Genomic DNA, 22,547 nt, shown 5'->3' on the forward strand with positions numbered 1-22,547 from the left:
ATCATATCGCCTGTTTTGACAATTGTGGGGTTAACAGTGGAATTGTAGTATTACTATTATTAGGTATTCTACCAGGTTTGTGTATTTGCATGTGTTTGATTGGCCAGTGCAGTGTTTTACCCAACGTTACTGCGAGGTGTTGTTGTTGCAAAGGTTAAGATTAAGGTTAAGGTTCAGCAGTTTGGTCATTCAACCCATAACACTATGTTTATACTTCTTCTGCCAGTGCAGTGGTCTCATTAAAGTGAACGTAATGTAATACATACGATTGTATGCAAACTCAATGGCGAGACTCGATTAGACGCAGATTCAAGGTGGTGCAGACAGCCATGCAAGTTCAAAATATATCAAATTGAGCAAAAAATATGCTTGATTATGGAAAGGGCTGGCGTTTCTGGTTAGTTTTGAGCTCAGTCAGAGGCTGAACTAAACACAATTACTAATTTGCAAGCTTACGGCTAATGTTTGTATCGATTATTTTCATTTATTGATTAATGAACTGATTATTTTCTTGACTTGAGTTTCTTTAGTTATTGTTTAATCTATGAAATCTATGAAAAAATGATATACATAATTTCTAAGAACCCATTATGATGCCTTCAGTTTGCTTGTTTTGTTAGCCAACAGACCAGAGGTTAAAAATATTTAATATATTGACTTGACAAAGAAAACAGCATATCTTCACATCTGAGAAGCCCAGAATATAGAATAGTTTTGCATGAAAAATGACTAAAATGCTGAATTGAAAATCAGAAAAGCTGATTCAATTAACTGATTAACTGACTAGTCACTGACCAATTACTGTTCCAAGTCCCACAATAGCTCTGACTGTCAGCACTTTTATGACTCTAAACAACATAGTAAACTAGCTCACTAAGTGTGTTTTTGAGACAGGATTTCTTTCTGCTGGGAGCAGCAGCAGTGTAGATGAAAATGTATAATGCATTTTCAGCTGAAGTTTTGCTCTGCTAATCAAAGCCTGAGAGGTCATAAAATCTGAATCCTTTATAGTTGCATCCAGTGTGGCAGCAGTTAGAGCAGCTTATACAATTCTTTATTATTGTGTTGTACAAAAGATGAAGTAAATGGGAGTAATTCATCATGTCCACGAAGAACGCTTTTATTTGGACAAAAGCTGCCTATCTGTCTAAATTCAAATTCAAAAAGGTTAACATAAACAAGCTGCATGACAAAACTATAAACTGGAGTCCTGTATACACTGCCCCTCCTGAGGAAAGTGATCACACACTCAGATATTGTTCTCAGTCTTGATAAAGCCATGTGGATGTAGTAGCTCCTTTGATGACAAGCCAGAACAGACCCCCACCCCCCAACCCCACCACCCCCATACACAGACACACACAAACACACATGGTTTTGGAGGTATCCAAACATTTACGTGCTAGGTGTTGAATTTGATTGAATCCTCAGATGTTTATCCAAACGTGCAGATGTCTCACTGTTGTCCCCCCCTCCTTCTCCAAATGTCTGTGAACATCAGTGACACTGGTGAAATGGGAGCCTCCACACCTGCAGTTACAGTGATATTAGGCCACAGAGCCTTTCATCTTGTCCCAACAGGATCCAGGGAAATGTTGTATGGGAACACTGGGATGTTATATACACAGTAGTTTGTGCCATCTCCAAGAGCTACATCAATGCAGGGACTGCTTCAAAGGCTGTGATCCTCAAATATGTTTGTAAGGAATACACTATAAGAAAGTTCAAATTGTCTGCATCCAGTCGGATCAATTTTAAAGGAATACTTCACGGAAATAATACCTTATGACTATACTCACCACCTAACTTGGAGACAGTAGATGCTTTAATTTAAGTGCATTGTGAAATGCACTGTGATTTGAAAGGTGGCTCTGAAAAGTTTGTAGGTTCCTTTTGTGTGGTGGACCTCAGGTGGTCAGTTTGGATTCACAACACTTGCAATTCCAAATCAATTTCAGCTGTGAGATTCAGAGAAAAATAAAGGTCCACACTGTTTTTTAAATGCTTTGTCTTGTATTACTGCTTTAGATCAGATAACATTTTACAAAAGAAAACATTGGCTTCTGTTGTTAAACATGTAATGTGTAACCTTTGTCTCCTAACTTTTGTCTCCCTTTTTTGGCAATGAGGCTAAAGACACCCAATCAATCAGCTCTGGCAAACCAGTCTTTGCTAGTTGACATAAAACTCGTTGCTACCAGTAAGTCTCCAGATTGAAAAACTCCAGTACACTGAAAGTGATAGGCTTAGAGAGTGTTGTGTGAACTTGTTTGGCTTGAATGTTCATGAACATTTGTTTACGTGAAAAACCCCATAGCAGCTTTAAATAAAAGAACAAAGTAGTTTCTATTAAAGATTTGATCATTTTTTGGATTTGTTTTTTACTTCTAGTGCACAGAAGACAAAACATCAGCAGATCCTCATAGTTAAAAGGCTGCAAATAGAGAAAGTGTGAGTTTTTTTCTTTAAAAGTGAAATACATTTTTGAGGTCGATCAAGATTAATATTTGTAATTTTAAAAATACTTATTCAGCTGGGGATTGCTTTAAATTAAAAAGCCACAGTTTGACGTAAAAGCGCAATACCAGTGTGATTTTATGTTAACCAGGCACTTGTGTTTAATAAGTGTCGACACCACAAGTGTAATAAAGGAGCAGAGTTGTTTCCCTCTGGTTGTTTTATATTGAATTTGACAGAAACCATTTACAAAAAACTTTGAAACAGTGAAAAGAGATGCTTTCTGCCAGGTTTAAAACACTGGTTGCTTTCCATCTGCCCAGGTCATTTCAATGAAGTTTGTTTTGAATACTGAAACACCTGCTCAAGAAACTAAAGACAGACTGAGTGAAATACTTGGTTCAAATATACAATATAGCCTTAAAATAGCTCCTCCTGGCTCACTCTGCTATGTAATGTTTGCCATTATCTATTATATAGTACCTAGTTTTTCATCTGCAGTAGACAGATGAAAATGCTCTGTTAATAATTGGACATTGCTGGGAGAGACATCACTAATAGCAGTTTTACAGTCTTTTCTTTTGAGCTATAATCTTTGAATCCTCTCCAAGGTAATTAACCAGCAGGGTTATGTTATTTCAAAACGGAAACACCTAATTCTGAATGTGATCCAGTTCTAGGCAAATGATATCTTATAGCAGATTCATGTAAGTTTGTCATATTAACCTTTAAATAATCATCTCATACATTGTACATCTGCTGTCTTTGGGATTTTCTCATGCTTTTGTCAGTGATCATGTGACCTAAGTGAAGTGTTGGTAAAGAATTTTAGTACATTTCATCTGCTGTTTGGATTTAATGCCAGCGACCTGTGCGTGACTATATGCAGACATATTTTGTTTGAACCTGTGAGTTTTAAACTAATGAACGGCTTTCATTGCTTTTACACACTTGGAACTTTGACATCTTGCAGACGTTTTCTATCAAAAGTGGCAAACTTGAGCTGTCTCTTAGACTAAATGCAGATTTCTCTTCCTTCTGTGGTTTTCTGATTGGACTTCCACCAAACTAACCCCCTGACCTTCTGTTTTGGTCACATTGTGAAAACACCAGCCCCAGGATGCAATGTACCACCTGCAAAGTGGCTGAGCACAACCCGTTCAGTATTGTGAAAAACGAGTGTGGCCCCAGAAACTGGCAGCTGTACAGTAAACAAACTAAATATAATTGTTCTTTGACTAGCAAAGAATAAAAAAAGTGGTGTTCAGTCTAACCAAGCATTTCAATTTACGTTTATTTATGTGTCTTTTCAATAACTGAAAATCTTTGTTTCAAGCACATGTACTTCCCTGAAGACCTTTGCACCTGCATACTTATCCTCTCATGGCACTGGGTAGCCATGCTGTTTTGGGAATGCCTTCCCAGTAGGCCTCAGCCTATGTCTCCCAGGCATGTCTTTTTTCACTGTTCTGTCACTGGTCTGTGTTTTTTTCCCCTTCCTTTCTCCTCTTTTCAACCTCCCCGTGCTCTCTTGGAGACCTTTAGTGCCTGCAGGTGTATAAATAGAGCTGTTTTCAATTAAGGGCTAACCTCGCCTGTAGCGTGCATCTGATCAATGAATACCCCTGCACCTGTGGTAATAAAATACCAAGGGAATGGAGATAGTGCTGTGAATGCTAATCAGATGTTGCCCTGTTGTTGCCCTGTCTCATTTTTGAGAACAACATGCTCCTTCTGACAGCTTGGCTGTGAAAGGGAGGGGGCTTCACAAAAAGACCAAACAAAAGAAATAGTGCTCTCATCAGACGTAAGTGAAATTCAATGCGTGATTGAAAAAAGAAACTTGAATGAATGGGATGCTTAGTGAGTTGTGTGGTTGTTTGGTTAGGGGGAAGTCGAGTGGGAAGTCAGAATCAACAAATAGGTGCAAAAGAACATGGTTGGGTTCTGACAGCCGGTTGAAATTATGGATCTGATTTCAAGTTGGTAAAATACCAGCATCTGTTAAGCAAAATCTTATCCAATCTTAATCTTCAATTTACAGCAAAGTTAATGAAAACAATCTGGCAGCTGTTGTCTAACCAGTACATATGTAGGCCTAGTTGCTTATCAGTCTATTTTTTAACTTTCTTAAACTTATCACAAATGTTTCATGGACTTCACATAAATGTCTTGTTCTTTTATTAGATAACATATTCCAAACCATTTGCACTTGTCAGCCTCTCACATGATGAAAATTGTATTCTGTTCAATGTGAAACAAAAAAACAAAACAAAAATACTCATATTAGAAGTCTTGCTTGTCTCACATTTTATCTCGGACAAGAATAATATTTGATATAAAGTCAGAGACAAACAAGAAGAGCAGGGAAGCACTGCTGAGCAGACGTGAGGCCTCCGTTTCCTCTCTGCTCCGGCTCTGGCTCAGTCCCAGAAGTCCATGTCAGCATATGTCCTGACCTCGCGTGCTCACGGCAGCCCTGCAAGGTTTCCATCAGACTCCCCGCGATCTCCCCACAGTCCAAACCACAGCCATGCTCATTGTCCATTGTGCTGCTGCGTTTTTACAGTCTGCCTCAAGAATTCTCTGCTCTCTAACTCTCCACTCTATATTAAAAGTGAGCTATCACTTTCTGTGCCAAGTAAAACCAGTGCCACGCACACGCACAGTGAGTACATTTCACTGTGGATCCAGCCTCCAGATGCTTAGCAAAAATAAGATTGTGGATGTGACTGACATGAGGAGCCTCACAAAGCTGATCCCAGACTCATTTTTAGCCAGCCAAACCCCCGCCACTCTCCATGAACGGAGAGGGCCCTCAGGCGACGAGGTTTTGCAGTCTCTATTACATGGGCTGTCAAGCCAATTGCCTTCCTTGCATGTTGTGATTTTGGACGGGTGTGTAACTTTGGAGCTCTCCCCCGCAAGCTCTGTCCAGAGACACACATCCTGCCAGGCTTAAGCTCGCCACCACATCCCACCACGTAGGACATAGATCAACATGCACACCAGTTTAAGACCAGCTGGGGCAGCAGATAATAAATAACAAGCTGTCATTTGACCCGGATGTTTGCACATTTTAGAAAGTCATTCCATATTTCATATTAATGACTTGATTAATGAACCATCGGCCCTCACTCACAAGCAACATTTAAGACACCAAAAAAAATATATGACTTGTTTTGACGAAATAATCCTAACTCAGTGTCTACTTGTCAGTATTTCTGGAGCTTTCATCTTGTTTAGACTCACTGCCACAGCAGGTCAATCACAAATAACCAGTTTACTTCCCATTTCTCTTACGTTGTTCAACAAGAGCTAAGGGAGGCCCAAATGATTTATACACTCAGGAATGTGATGTACTGTATATAATGTTGATTCTGGCCACCCTGTCATCTTTAGTTCCAGATGGTTCTGGAGTAATTTCCTCTTCTTTACCTAGTGACTGCCTGACCCTCCACAAAAATTACTGAGGATGGTTTCAGTTTTACCCCTCACATCCTGCACACACAGACTTGGTAGGTTCGATCATATGTGATAGAAAGCACCTTGCTTTTACTGGCACTCATTGCACTGTAGTTTAGTGCTTCTGATGAAGGGGAGGAAGTGGTTTCCACTTCATATCATTCTTCCATCAGGCTTGCAGGCCGAACTGTCATCTTCTTCTTTGTACTTCTAAGTGCTGTAGATGGAGGATGTGTATGATAGATTATGTGGCCTGCAAGGCTTTCCTTGAGGCACGATCTGTAGGCCTCCAGTATGTAGTTTAATTATTGCCAGCTTGTTTTTACTAAGGAGTGTAAGCATGACTGTATAGTTTGTGGTCAAGGAAGTTCCAACAGTATATAATCAGAAATAAGTAATAGATATGTAACAATTCTATTGCTAAAGCCATTTTTCACTAATCAGAAGTTGAAATTAGTTGCAAAACACTTACAAATGATTTCATATGTGTTGTTCCGCATTGCAATTTGAGCTAATAAACTGATTAGGCAAAAAAAAAAAAAAAAAACACATTGTTAACACATGCAAGACAGACATCTTTTCTCTCTGTATTTGGACTACTGTATTCAGTGACAGTGTTGGTCGCTGAATACAGAGTTGTACTGCATGTTCCCCAAAATGGAATACATACAGTTTTGCTTCAATATGACTGAAAAAGATCACAATGATTCCTTTGATCCACATTCAAAAGCGTGCAGTCATTGCACAATATGCAACCTCACCAACCCCCAAAAGCCAAGGTGGCCACAATACACAAAGAAAGCTCAGGTAGAATATCATGCGTAGCACATGTGTAACTGATACATTCGGCTCATTGTAATCAGAGGTGACAGAGGATTTTAGAAAAAGCCCAAAATAAAGTAAATTGTCATGCTGTGTGGAATTTCCCTTGACGTCCACCAGCCCAAAATAATATTTTCCATAAGATTCATTTTCCCAAGCACTCTGAGGAAAAATATTCTGGTGCAGTATGTGTTGCTTCTTAAAGAAATCACATTATTATTGGAAATTCCCATCTGCCATTCTGTCAAAAGTTACAGGCTAATGAAAGATTCAATCTGTTAATCTGTCTCGAGAATAAAAGAAAAAATTAGTTCATAGAACAACACCATTAGCTATTGTGAAATTGTCCAGTATATTATGTATATTTATTTGCAAAACGAAGACTACAAATTAAGAAGGAATGTTGCCCCCCCATTACTCAAATAACATTTTAATGACAGTCCATTAATTATGTTGGGAATTATTTGCTGTTGCAAATTTTTGCACGCGTGAAAGAGGTGCCAACCTCATACTCATCAAATAATTGGGCAAGGGTGATGACATTGCATAAAAGATGGGGCTCGGGGCAATATGCTGCAGTATGTTGAATTTCTTAACCATAAGTATTATTCTGCCTCTCAGCACCCAATTTTTATTTTTTATTTTTTTACAAAATTAATTGAAGGAAAATTGGTTAGCTGTCTTTTGTTTATTCATGAAATTTGTAAAAAAAAAAAAAAAAACAACAAAAAACCAACAACAAACAAAAAAAATGGTTTTGCATTACTTAACTTACTCTTATAATATTCTAATAAATAATAAATATAGCACCTGCTGACCAACCCATATCAATTTCAGCCTTAAATTAACATCTTTCAGTTAGCCCCACCTGCCTCTGATTTAAACCACACCCACCCCAGGGTTCAAGTCCCACCACTTGGCATGGATACAAGTACAGATAATTTAGTGGACAGATACAGATTATGGTGTGCTTGCTCATCCCTAATAACAAAAGTAGCAGATGAGATAATTGTTTTGATCCCCTACTAACCTCAATAATCAATAATTGATCAATAGTAAATCTCAAATGAAGGAGAGAAAACATATATTTTTTAAAACCAGTGGCTTGTTGAATTGACAGGTTGTGATTCTTTAAGGTCTCATTTTTACAAATCCAAGTGTTGCAGTGACTCACAGAATAATCTACAGTTCGTCACATCATCTTGTTCGTCAGCCAGGAGCTGTAAGGTCTGTGCTTATTTTTATATACCTAAAATTATTCAATCGGGAAAAAGATAATAGAAACGTGAGAACACGAAATCTAGAGCATGTCTCACGGGGTTATATAATGAAGATGTTACTGAGAATAAATAGTTTAACAGATCAGTTTAGGAGGTTCAGGAAGAAGGCCCCTGGGTTTTGGTATGACTGAGTATATTTCACTGACATGTTATGTTTATACATGTGTAAACACACTTGGAGGATAGTTGCTGTGCAGTAACAGCTGTTCACCCCCAACCACGGTGGACAAAGCATTACATAAACTAGTTTATATCACAGTGAGCAGGAATTTCTTTGCAAACAAGAGGTACATTAATTGATTTTCAATTCAGTTTCTAGATGTGTGAAAATTTCATGCCATAGTTTTGTAATTTATGAAATAATTACTGAGACTGACTGGAAACACTAAGTTGTGCTAAGTTGACGTCAGGTGTTGCGGCTCATACTGAACTTGACTGGAGGCTGTTTTTTTGAGTTACTGTTAGCTGCTAGAGTAACAAGGTATTGTCTGTGAGTATCTTTTTCTACAGCTTATTGATGACATTGATTTTTTAATACCTTATCACTTCTTAAGTGGCAAAAAATAGCTTTAGCATTTTCTGATGTGAAATTGATGATTTTAAAGGTTTTATTTATCTTGGGAAATGAGTGTGATTTAAAAAGTAAACGAGGCCAACATTGTTATCTAGAAACTTCATGTGAATTGTGGTTGCAAAGTCACATAATTTGATTGCCTATCCATGCTAACCTGCTCTGTTAGACTTTAAGACTTGAATGAAAAACACACTGTCCACTCATTCATTTGTATTGTTTCAGTCCAGCTCTAGACCTTTAAATTCAGAGTTAGGAAAGCAAATGTCTGAGAAGCAGATATGTTGACACTTAGGGAGCTTCTAGAATTAGACTTATGTTGTTTTTTCAGTGTGTCCACTTTTTAACTGGCCCAGAACTATTTTCATGTCTGTTGGACAGATGCTCTTAGACAGATGTCTTTTTTCAATAAGTCAGATCACTTCTTTTGTACTAATTTCAATGCACACCTGCCTTGACCACAATCCAAAAACAAGACAGTTAAAACACACATCTAGATCACAGTTAGCTTAATACCTAGTCATTAGCCACTAATAACAGTCATTTAATAGTGAAATTCTTGTTATCCCTCATAAATGAGGCTTGATAAGAAATTTGTTAATTGACGGGAAACTCAAACTTGCAGTGGTCCATATGTTTTGCTCAAGTATTATTCACTCTCCGTGACTGTGTGTGTTGCTTTAGCTACTGGATGGGGTAACCCCAGTCACTTACCTCCTCAACACCTGTGTTTACTTTGGGGCCTCAGCCTCCATGACCCAGCAGCAATCCTTCACTCACTCAGAAGATGAAGTGAGGTTCCAGCCTCCAAATATGTGCTGTCTGTGCACTTTTACCACTGTGTGATTCCTCTAAGACTTTCATTATGGGGCACGGGCCAAACGACTAGTATAAATTACGATCTTTTTCCAAATTCTGGTCAATTTAAACATTCAGTTCCTGTTCTCTTTAACTGTAATGCTAAGCTGGGCTAAGAGCAGAGATTGGCTTTGGCATTTTTCTGTGCTTGTTGTGGCTTTTTAAATTGCTTTGGAAATGGAAAGTGGATTTGAGGAGCCATTAATGTAGAATATAACTGAACCTGTCTTCTCTTTGGGCGACAGAACTTTATTCAGCAGTTTTGAAAATTCTGCACCAACACAAAGATGAAAGAAACAGATTTATGACTTGAGGATTGCTGCTTCAAACACAGGTGTTTGTGGGGAAGTTTGGGATCATTACTTCCTCTCACGCCTCCTGTGAAGAAAGCATTGAACCCCAGCAATATTTTGGTGCAGAGCAAGCAAGTCCAAAGCAGACATTCCTTATCAGATTCATAATTCTGTTTACCTTTTCTTTAATCAGATATTTCCTGATTCAAATCATAATCTCACATTTTTGTATTTAATTTAGATATATATTTTTTAAACTGATTTCTTGTACAGAATTTCACCTTCTTTTGTTACATTTGGGTGTTTTGTAGAACATGTTTTTGAAAGTAAGGTATTGAAATGAGCTTTGTTTTGGTTCTGGTACTGAAACTGAAAAGAAGCCATAGTTACATTCATACTGAAGAATTGCAGGTGATACCCAGCATTACTTGATCACTGATTTGTTAGCTAAAGTGTTCTAGACCAAGGCATGTAATGCTAATTAGGGCTTGCGACATAACTACAAATTACAAGGTATAAGGATGAAACTAACTGAATTTCAAGTGGAATCTGAAGTCACAGCTCATCCCTGAGTTATGGGCACAAGACGCATTAAAAACTTAAAATAAAGGATATTAAATGCAGATCATCATTTCCGGTTTCCTAAAATCAATAAAAAATAAAAGTGGTGCTGTATGTATTTTCCACTGTATAGTAACGTTGATTTATTTTTTTTTTTCTACCATCTGCATTCTTAACCACAACTGAGAGTTTACCAATGACCTGTTTACTGCCTTTAAGATGTTAACTTGGTGTCGATCTGATGAATGTTTTGCACAGTCAGTTCTGGATGCATGCCAAAGTTCTGTTGCTTGTACTGCAGTGTTAACTGTTCAAATGTTAGTGCCAATGTTGTTTCAGGTGTGGATACATTAGTGTGCGCCAAAACCATGTTTCCATGGAAACAGGCCAGCTATAGTGTAGAAAACTGCCACAGTGTCATATAAAGCCATTAAATGCTGATGTGTTTAATGTTGCTCTGCATGCTGAACTGGATCTGGATCCGTGACATTTTGACATTATTCTTTAATTTTGTCGTTTTTGGATAAAGACACTGACTTATCAACAATATTTAATGGAATTTATGTCAGGAATTGCTATTTGGAGTACCTGGGATTGCCGTGGGGGCTTGGCAGCTTTGGTGTAACGCTGTGTACTGAGATCCTAAATATTTGGGTTCATGACTTTGATTACATATCATGCTCATTTTACATATTCCTTAATTAATTAAAAAAAGTTTCTGAATATTTTACATTAATGCATCTTAACTGACTTCTCGTCATACTGTGCTTACAAAAGTCATGTAAAGATATTGGGCACAGTACCCCTCTTTAAAAATTTCAAAGCAGATGAAATAATTGAAAAGATTTTACTCAGTCCATTTCAACAAATGATATTACCAATATTATTTAAATGCCAGAGCAGAGATAGACCAGAGTACCCTAAATCTACAGTAGGGTCAAGTTTGAAAAGCTATAAAGAACCTTTAAGGCTTCATGTGACTTTTTTTTAGGTTAAGAGAAACATTTCAAACCGTTTGGGTTGTCTTTTCCAGGACACTGGCAAGTGCAGGAAAAGAACTCAAAGATAACTTCCTGAAAGCCCTGGCAGAGCGAGAGGAGGCCAACCGCAGTGGGAAAATGACTGTGAGTACATTATTACAGCACTTCAATTGCTACGTAATGGGATTCCCCTAAAATATTTCTGCTATTCCATTAGGATGGGAACAAAATCCATACTGTGTCAGTTTTACTTGAAATGCCCTCCCATCCCTCTCCAAATACCATGACAGCCAGCTGCCTGCCCTTCTCCCATCGATAAAACCAATTTTACCAAACTCTATCTTGTTCTAGGTGTGCTTTTAAGATTGAACCACCAAGATAATTTCTAAAGGGGCATGTGAGGACATGGGCTTTAGGACTGTGGCATTTATGTGTGACTCAGTATTCCCTTTATTTCTATGTATTTTACCTTGCACAGCAACACTTGGAATTATGTGAACATAAACTCTGTGTTTAGGCCTGGTATCAGTATCAGCCTTATTCTCAAAGGACTTGTATTTGTTAGTTTTTAGAACCTCGTAACCCAAGATGTAAATGGTATCAATACTAAATAAGTATTTGATTGACATAATATATATATATATATATATAATATATATATATATATATATATATATATATATATATATATATATATATATATATATATATATATGTGTATAATAAATATTACATATATGCCATATACCTAAATGAAGAGAGTGATTAAGCCAATTTATAGTTTCTACATCAATAGGGCAAAAGGTCACAATTTCTCATTGTCTTTTAAGGCCCAGGAGGACTGTATGCAGTACCTGTCTGCCTTGACAGAACTGAAAATTTATACTCGTAACTTGTAAGGAGTAAGGGTCTGATGTACTGTCAGTTGAACGGCAGCCGAAAGTTGGAGCCTTAGTAAACTCACCTTTGGCTACAAAAATTGGGATGTGAAGTATCAGCTTTTCCTGGGTGTCCTGTCCATTGGTGCTACATCCATTACTACCTCCCTGTTTTTTGTTTATCTGCACTGAGATCTGTGTCCGTATTCCCTACATCTGAGCAGTTGCAGTTGAGGCCTCGTCACAGATTCTGTTTGTGATTTTCACAGATGTAATGTCCAGGTGCAGCTGATGAGTAGAGAGAGCCTAGTTGGCTTCATCAGACTGTGACCTCCAGCATGCACTTGGGCAGGTTGCAGTGGAGTGTGAAGCAGTTGGAATGGAAGTCCCTCCTTTACCACCTCCTTAAATCTCAAGTACTCTGCTAGGAAATGGTCAGAAAATGGTCAGAAATGGTCAGAAAAGGCCTTGTTCGGTTTGAGAAAGAATTGCTGCTCCAAGTGAAGTAATTCATTTATTTTTAGATCTAGTTCAAGACTGATTGTTGGGTGGAGCACAAGATCACAAGAAGTATTGTTGAAGCATTGGCAGTGACTGGAGCATCATATTGTTCTAACTATGTATGCTCCAAACCTTAAGTATGGTTATGACTAAAGCAATAAGATACAATACAAACAGCCAAAATCATATTCTTCTTAAGATGTACTGAGAGGGGAGCTCAGACATCTGGTGGGGCCTTGGAGTAGAGCTAATGCTCCTTCACTAAGGTGGTTTGGGCATCTCATCAGGATGTTCTGGACGTGTCCAACTTGTTTACACATCTGTCCTGTCAGATGTTAAGCAAGGCTGTTGAATGAGCCCTACTGTGAGGTGCTCATGATTCATGGACAAAGCCTGCATTCTTTAACTTAAATGCATTTTAACTCCTGACCATGAAGCTGATTATATTTTCTACCAACATTACTTTTTAGACAATTTTCTGTCACCACTTGCAGTATATATGATGGATACAGTGGGTACCATTTGTGGATTTGTACTGAGCATATGTGGCATTGTTCAGCAGGGAGTGCTGTAGTGTTGATAGACTGAGACTAAAATGAGCTTTGTTTGACCTCCATTTATCTGCCCCTGTGGGCTTTGCAATTATAAGATCACATGAAGTGCATGGAAGGGAGTGGAGGTAGTAACACCAGAAGTTTTCCCACTGGATGTTCGCTGTGTAAACAGTTCCATTCAAAAGACACTACTTTTCTTTCAGCCTACATAACCTCAGCAGTTTGAGAGATATTTTACAGTGAAAAATTCAATGACCTAAAATATATCTTCTGTATATAGAAAGGAGAGCCAAAATAAAAACAAGGAAAATATCATGCTATGTATTTCCAACATTGTTTTGCTGACATTATATTTTCTCACCTCTTATTTTTCATGTCTTAAGAGCTTCCTTTACTCAAAAATCGGTTGGGGAGGATGTGTATTTTTCTTCGAGCCCTGCTCTGTTTAAAATTGAACCCACATTTGTGCACTTAATACCCATGGTCTTTGAAACTGTTTAACTAACAGATAATCTAAATACAGTCTGACAAGGCTTGACCTCATTGGTTTATTTTCATTACACAGATGCATTCCAGACAACATTTGCACATGTGTGGACATACAATACAATGTGTGTTGTACCTTGTTTCACACATACTTTAAATTCATCCTGTACTGTATGTATGTTTTTTAATGTTTTAATTTAATTTAATTTGCTGGTATGCATTGATTCACATGGTATTACATGTTACACATGCTCTATTTGCATACTGACATCTGCTAAAAATTGCTAACAATTACACAGAATGAAGATGAGGTTTGAGTTTCCTCCCTCTGCTTTCTGTTGCACCTAAACTCCTCTTTGTGAAAGTTTCAAATTACCCATGTTAAACTTTGATAAGGTTCAATAATAAGACCACCCAGCAGCTTAAGGTATCTTTCACACTGTTCTCTGTAGGCTTTCTAAGGGCCTTTTGAAACATATGACTCAAAGCTCTATCTCCCATGCTTCTCAAACCTGAGGATCAGTCCCACTAGCACATTCCGTTCCTCATATCTGCACCTTCTAACTGCACTCTAATGCAAAGCAGTCCTTGTCTTACATGTGTTTTACACTCCTTTTCATTATTTTTTATGTATGCACATTATTGTTATTTTTGGCATTTAAGTCATTCTATTGTTCATACTTTAACAAACCCACCAGGTTTGTTAAAAAACTTTAGTCTGGCTTCCATCAGAGTCAAGTCTACATGATAAGTGGCTCTTTTAACTTACTTAAAATCTAATTTAAGCACAAATTACCTAATGTGTTTTATTTTTTTACTGTCTTCATTTTAAACTGCCAGTTTTTGCTGACATTGTCTCAAGTATCACCTACTTAATTTATTATAAAAGGTTTCCTCATTGTTGTGGACTGTTAGGACACAGAGCATCATCCATTTCAGGGGCACAATGGATGAGGAAAAGTATACTTAAATACTTAAAGCTGAGTTATTTGCTTTCCTTTAAATGGATGACATTTTCATTGTCATCTTCCATCTCCTTCATCAGGGGGTTGCACTATTGTTCTCCTTTCATGTCATGCTCAGTCTTTCAAGTCAGGTTGAAATTACACCTGTCAGTTAATACATATGTCAGGTTATTCTGTTCTGGCCAAAATGGCCTTACAAAAGACTGACAGTAGGCATGACTCTTGATGAACACAGCTCATCTTCCCTTTGAGAGCAGCAACCCCCCTCTCCAAAAGGAAAGGAATATTGGAAAGTGAAGTCTTCTTTAATACATTTTAACTAAATGCATTTTTAGACTTCTGTACATTTTAAATTTCTCTCATCAGCACTCTGTTTTTGGTCTGTAGAAGGAGCCCGCCACTATCTTTCTGATCAGCTGAACTTGTCAAGCTTTCGGTGCCTTGCCTTCATTGTTGCTTTACTTCCCTGGCCCTGTTGCGAAAGCTGCTTCACTGCCAAAAGTCACACACAAACAAAAGCTGCACCTGGGCAGCTTTGGCTTTATTTGCACTGGGTAAGAAGTTAAGTTTTTTATCAAATCCAGGTCACACCTGCACAGGATGCCTGAGGGTGTCCATTGTTGAGAGGTTCACATCTGAAACTGAAGGTGTGCTGCCACCACCCACCCTGCTCCCTATTTGTTTTCAGATGTTTGTTGAGAGGTTCTGATGGTATCAGTGTGAAATTGCAACACATTAAAGTAATGTTAAACTAATGAATGGCCACAGATAAGAGCAGTTATACATAAAACTAATTTACTGGAACTTATCAGGTTCTTTAGCCAAAAGTGATATACACACAAAGTTTGTGCCGTTGCCATAGAATGAAAAATAAATAAATAAATAAAATGTAATAAAAAATGTATCTGCACTTGGATTCAGATCTGCATTACAATACTGATGCTGAAACATTATCGTGGAATACACGTGCCAGATTTAGACTTTTGGGAAAAGAGTAGAAATGTTCAGAAATGCATTGTACATACCTCAACATAAATGAACATTACTGAAGAATTTCATAATCAAATTTAGTTTAATCAGTTTTAATGTTTTTTTTTTTGTTTGGGTTTTTTTTGCATAAAATTACTCAGCCCATTCTTTATAGAAAAGTATAGGTTCTGTACAACTTATTACATGCTTTTACTTTACATGTTAGTGGACTGTTTCACTGTGCTGAGCTTGGAGACTTGGATATTGGTAGGCACAACATATAGTGCATTAACCATTAAAGTAATTTAATAAAAAATAATTTTTCATGGTGATTATTTTAACAAAAATGTTTCCTGTCCAAACCAAATTCCTTTAAGAAATTTAATGAATTACTAGACTTATGGTGTTAGATGGTATAGGTTAATGTCAAGTGAATAACACGTGTTTGTTAAGAAATGACATGATACATATAGTGATTGATGACAATAATATATTTCACCTTCATCAAATGTTGAATAACTTTTATTTAGAGACAAAGATTTTTTTAGATGACTAAAGAACACTATAAACCCTGAAAGTAAATATTCAGTGCTCTTATGAGGCTAATAAATATGTGTCTTATTTTACTGGTAAAGCCATCACTCACTCAGTATCAAGAGGGAGCTTCATTAAAACAATGCACCTGACAAAGTGCCTTGCTGTAAAGAGTGAATGAGTATGTTTGCTCTCGGCGCAGTCCAAAGCTGCAGGGCTATCACAGAAGTCAGTTTGTTGTGTCAGTAAAGAACAATTCAAGGAGAGTTGCATTCAGCCTGTTGAACTTTTGCAACAAGAAAAATAAAATCTGTATCCAAAGAACGATTAAACTTGTTGTGTCATATATAATGTGAGGAAATTAATCTTAAAATGATGAAAATGTACATTAGGAATCATCAAAACTTGAAACAACAAAAGTAAAATGTATGTTAAAAAACATATATGCTTTGCCTGGAGGAAAGTAGGGCCAGTACTCCTAGCTGCATAATGTAAGCTTGTGCACACTGCATGGAGTCACTTCAGTATTTTCACTTTTACATGGTTTCTATGGTGGTCCATTGGTTTATTTTCTAATCAGAATTCTTCCACTAAAACTGTATTTGACTTTCACATCCAGGCTTTCACATCCTTGCATATTTGATGGAGCTTTTCTTACTAAAATGACCAAGCTGTGTCTAATCTGTAACTTTTTATAGTTTTCATGAAAGTGCCACATATTACCAACTAACAGGTTGCTGGTGAAATTTGCTAAACATGCAAGTGGATTAAAATGTATTTCTCTGCTGTTTGTGAGGGTGTTATTACAAGATATTGCGTCATACTACTGAGAACAGGAGCTGGGAGCTTTCTTATATCTAAATCTCTCAGCTTAATCGACAACACAGCAGTGCTGTACTGTAGGGCTGTGAGCGATGTACAATGGTTGTAACATTAGGTTATGAATATATTTAACCTATTCCAGTTTATGAATGACTAATTTTGTAGTATTGGAGATACATGGCCTCCTGCAAAAGAGACTGTCTCTGACCTGTTTTTCAATTTTAAGTAAAATAAATGTTATCTGAGGTCACAAAGACATGACAAGTTACCACATTTCTTGGGGATAATTATTGTATCTTATCTGCTTTCCAGTGCTGCTGAATATGTCTCACTACTTAATGTCTGATTCACTCTGTGTGCAGTTTTCACTCACTGTACTACACGTATGCACGCTATTTGAAATGTATTCTACAATAACATGTAGGGACAGGCTTAGTAGTTTTGATTGTTGACAGGCAGTAGTCAGCCTGGCCAAGAATTAATATTTGATCACTTTCGAAGTTCACCAAGGGACAATGGTAGACCAATGTGGACAAATTTTAAATGTAACTGATATATTATTCTTGTATTGTTTACAGCAACAGATTTTTGTTATCATTGTCATTTTCATCACTTATAGTAAATAGTCAACTTAATGTCATTTTGTTCAGAATGAACAAAAAGACACAGAGGAAAGCATTCTAGAAGAAGTTTTTCCTCCATTAATTTTACTATTTTTGCAGACTAACTGCTTAGAAATGATTTTCAGTCTCCCACCCTTTCAGCTGTGGAATTTAGATGGTTGGCCTGTGCTGCGTGTCTCATGCCCAGAGGGGACATCCTGTATAAAGGAAGTGTTTGTCTTTGGTCTGTGGACCCAGCGAGTTCTGTATTGATAAGCTCCTGTCGCTATAGATAATAAGGTGGTCAGTCATGCAGCCCAGAGATCAAGTATAGCATTGAAATTAAAGAGGAATTCCCAGCCCTATTGCATTACAAGCTGTGTGTGTGTCCCTGCTGCCCAGTCCCTTTGTCCTTGTCATGGGCAGTAAAAATAACAATGGCAAGTTTGATTTCAAAGCAGCAGGACCAAGGTGGACAGCCTTTAGAAAGGAAAGAGTCCTGCAGGGCTATCATATGACCTTGACTTGAATGGTGTCACAGAGTTGTGGAGAGGTGGGGATAAGGCCCCAACAGTTTGCAACCATCTATCAAGTGGACAAAAAGGACTTTTTGTTTAGAGAAGAGACCATTGTGATATTTGAGAAACACCTGATCAGCATTTTCTTTTTAAGTCTCTCAGACTTGATTTTGCCTGATACAGACACAGAAGACCTACATGATTATACCTTATGACATAAAACCAAACCTGGTGTTCTGACTTGTACTTTGGCTCTTGATGCATATAACCACTTTCCTTCTAAACTTCGCACTGTATTACTTGGGCTACACTTTCTCACAGTTGCAGATGCATAATGTTTAAGTGTGAAATATACTTTTGGCCAATTACAAGATGTGGATTTCATGGCTCGTTTTTTAGTCTATAAAAAGAAAATGGATAGCCAAAGCATCACGTGTTAAATTACTCCATGCAGCCAACATGGCAGCTGTGCCCCATGTGCACCATATCTGCCACTGAGGGATTTGGAAAGGAATGAGGAAAAGAAAAATAAAACTTCTCTCATTATCGTTATATTGTCTTTTAGCACTTTTAATAATTTGAAATTGAAAGGTAACAAGAAACCGAGATTAATCTGAATCATATATATTTGTATTATTGAGGCAGGGTTTCCTTTGGGAGATGCAGCTGATATCAATAGCAGAGTTTTGACATGCAATATTTTCTTGAATGAAAGCATAATTAGCTGGAGTTAAAGTTGCAAAAGCCAAATCCAGTGAGAACATGCTGTGGGCCATTTGGAAGCTGTTTCAGGGCGGATGAAAGGTTTGTTTACCCATGAAATCAAACATCACATAATAAACCAGATGTATCCCAGAATGCAAGTGGCTCCACTTGCCTCACTGTTTTGCCACTGAAAGCCTGGATGAGCCTCACTGTAATGATTTCTTCTGCTTCCCTCCCTTCTGTGAACAGCTGCTATTGTCCAGAGACATCACCCCAAAAATGTGGCCCCTGGACAATTTTCAGAGCAAATGAAAATGGATACACTTAATCTAATCTCTCTGGATTCTTTTTTTTTTTTTTGACTCAATACATTTAGTGTTTTTTTATTATTATTATTATTATTTATTTATTTATTATTTTTTTATTTTTAGTGGGAACATATTTGAGCTGTGAACCAGACGCTTGTGCTTTGTTTTGGATTAATATCCCCTAAATTACAGGCAAACATGACCAACTATACACAAGAACTTATATCCATGTAGTCGTTTTTCACACACTACTTGTAAGTGATGGGCTCCCCCGATGCCTATTTTTGAAGAAACACGGGTTACAGAACAGACCTTTTGAATTTTCAAAGGAATTTTTGAATGTACACTACTATAAAGTCAAACTTTGTACTGATTATATGTCATTTTTATGCAGTGTTTGGTAGGCGATTAAACCAAGTGGTTTTGGGTCAGACAACAATGTAGGAAGTGGATCTAATTTTGTTACAGATTTACTTTCCATCTTACTTGCTTGCTTGCTTACTTACTCACTTTCAGGTGAACACAGCTTTACATCCCAGTTGTGAATTATTTAGCCAGAATTTTTTTTTTCTCGCACCCTGATTCAACTTACCGCTGATAGTAATGACAGTCTGAACATCTTTAATTGTTGGTTACAATAGTTGATGCACGGGGGTGGAGAAGTGATTTTAAAAGTGCAGCGTTAAAGGGGTTGACACAAACTCTAATGTGATTGTCCATACAAAATGAGCAAAATACAACAGTAACAGTGAAAGAAAATGGATTTTTTTCTTTTTTTAAAATAGGTTTTAAGCTCAATTAAATAACTTTAACTGACATAAAGGAACACTTACATTAACTCAATAATCTAATTAATGTACTTCTGTAAAACTGAGTGTTCGCAATCATAGATTACAAGCTAGTTTTCTGTTTACCTCCAAAGCAAATACCTCACGTCACTGTAACTCCACTTACATGACTACCTGACTTGAAAAAGGAGTCGATCTTTTTCTGCTTTTCCATTTGTGCATTTCCTCATGTCTTGCATTACAAAAAGAGTAATAACAATGTCAAACAATGTCAAACCAAGTGTAAACTATCACTAACTTATGATACAGTCACACCTGCCAACAATGGTCTGCCATTTTACTTACCAGTTTACTTATTAGCAGCTTGCTGAGATAGCCTACTTCATTTTAGGTAAGTGACTGATGTTAGCCGACCCATCACATATCAACACAAAGTTGCAAAAGAAAATTCAGCATTACTAACTATATAAAAAGCTGTTTCTTACCGCTGATCTGCAGTGAGTGACAGCCACCCTGTTTCTCACATGCCCAAGCATAACTTTACTGTATCAGCTGTTTACTCTTTACTGGTCCGGTGGGTTGGTCAAATGCCTATGATTGAATGGATCAATCAATCTAATTTGACCAGTAGGTTTTCGTGTATGAGGAACTCAGTTTCTTGAGTTCCTGAGACACCTGCAACACCCACAGGTGCAATGCCCATACAGATGCAGAAGCGTAATATAATTATTCTTGTTGTATTTGTTCTTGTTGTGATGCAAGGATTTAATTACTTGACCAGTCATGACTGACACCGTTCCAGGACACTCCCAAAAGTACTTTGAACATGCATTTACTCCAACTCTAAAGCAGTGCTGAAGTTTATTTGCTGGACTCCATCCCCAAATGTGAAGAAAGCCCTTCAAAGGCATCCTACAAGTTATTTTAAAAGTGTGTCCTATTTGACACAAGTTCACAAATCTACAGTCAAAGAGGGAATCTTAATACAGGACTTGTTAGAGGACATAAGAGTTGCCAAATCATGGGAGGCGGCTCTTTAGTACAAGAAATAGCTCAAAGATAAGCAGGCTTTATGTGACATTCATAAATCATCCAACACACACTATTTGCAGGGGAGAGTTTTGTCACAGTCATACAAAGACATTTTAATCAGTATAGACATGACTTTCATCTGAACAGGGCTGCTAATACATGTTTAGTGATTTTAAAAACTTGAATGTAGGAGAAAGCCTGTAATATGCAATCCCTTGTCAAAACTACTTTGCAGAGTTCGGTTTGGCCTGAATATTTTCCTTTGACGTATCAAGGTCACAGGCTTCACTTTGAGATATTCAACAGTGTGAGGTTGAAATCATCCGTTGCTGTAATCCATCGTTATTTACAGCCATATTATCTTTTGCATTCCTTTCATTTGCACTTTTCATGGTCTCATGAACCTTTGAGTGTTTTTACTCCAACTCCCATGCATGTATTAGGAAGACACAGGGTGCATGTGCTTGTTATATGTTAGGGAGGATCGAACATCTGTGTTAAATACTACCTAAAGGTTTCTGGCTTGTCCCTGGAGGAATGTGCACCTGCCATGTACAGGGGGTGTTATAGGCTCAAAATCAACACTTTTGTAGCAGATCCTGTAATAAACATGCTACACCCTGAAACATAGGCACTAAAATACCCTTAAATCAACAGTAATGGATGTAAATGCACAAACCTCTGTTATATATGGATGCCCTCAGTCTATAAATTTATTCTTCAGATTCATTCATAGGTCCACAACCTAAATAAGAAATAATATCTTTTTATTGATGCAGTAAATGCAGTTGCACATTGCTGCCTTTGTTTACATTTCTTCTGCGGCCCATCTTTCTTACATCATCCTTTTGAATTTTCCTCCAAAACAGTGATTAGACTGTTCCAGTTTGTGTCTGGACACATCTTCTTGTTGGCCTGCTATCAGGGAGGGAAGCCAAGGGTTGCTCACAGTCTGAACCTAACTTGTGAAACTCATCTGAGGCTACAGGTGCAGTGTCTGTGAGACTTATCTTTTAAGCAATCTGTAACTACTGTATGAATTTTAACAAAGAGGATATATATGTATATATATATATATATATATAACTGATCTAAAGGAGGAAAGAAGACAATTGATCAACTGATCTGGAGTCCTAAATGGGATTAATTTAAATCTATTCAAAAAAGAAAGGTCTGTTTTACAACACCATTTTAAAGATGATGATTTCATGTTTGTCGGGTGCTGCACAGGATCAGCTGGATCAAAGTAATGTGGGCTTCCAGTCTGTAGGTATATATCTAACTGTCTTACCAGCCTCCTACAGTTGTTCTTGAAGCTGTTCTGGCTCTCCAGTTGTCAGCCTGTGAAATGTTTCCTTTGGTTCCCTTTCTCCTCAAGGATGAAAATTTTAGTCATGGCGTGCAAACTCCTTGACCTTAGGTATGCAGTGGCTTTGGTATATTCTTTAAGCACTATCAAAGTTCACTAAGTTATCATTTTGGCTAATAAGGTAGTCCCATGCATGATGAAGGAATCAATTTATGGTCTAAACACTGATACCCAATCTGGGAATTCAGGTAATGCTTCACTGCTCTTAGGAACATATGGAGCACATTCC

General features: G+C 37.5%; 1 protein-coding gene across 5 annotated transcripts in view; it reads left to right on the forward strand.

Moving 5' to 3' along the window:
- Positions 1-22,547, forward strand: part of cfap299 (cilia and flagella associated protein 299) — a 67,324-nt gene that overhangs the window by 3,979 nt on the left and 40,798 nt on the right. For all 5 annotated transcript variants that reach the window (XM_046385904.1, XM_046385905.1, XM_046385908.1 and 2 more), the window contains exon 3: positions 11,341-11,431. In XM_046385904.1, coding sequence (XP_046241860.1) covers positions 11,341-11,431 — 91 coding nt within the window. The remainder of the gene's footprint in view (positions 1-11,340; positions 11,432-22,547) is intronic.

The sequence above is a fragment of the Scatophagus argus genome, chromosome 4 (genome assembly GCF_020382885.2).
Source record: "Scatophagus argus isolate fScaArg1 chromosome 4, fScaArg1.pri, whole genome shotgun sequence".
In the NCBI taxonomy this organism is placed as follows: Eukaryota; Metazoa; Chordata; class Actinopteri; family Scatophagidae; genus Scatophagus; species Scatophagus argus.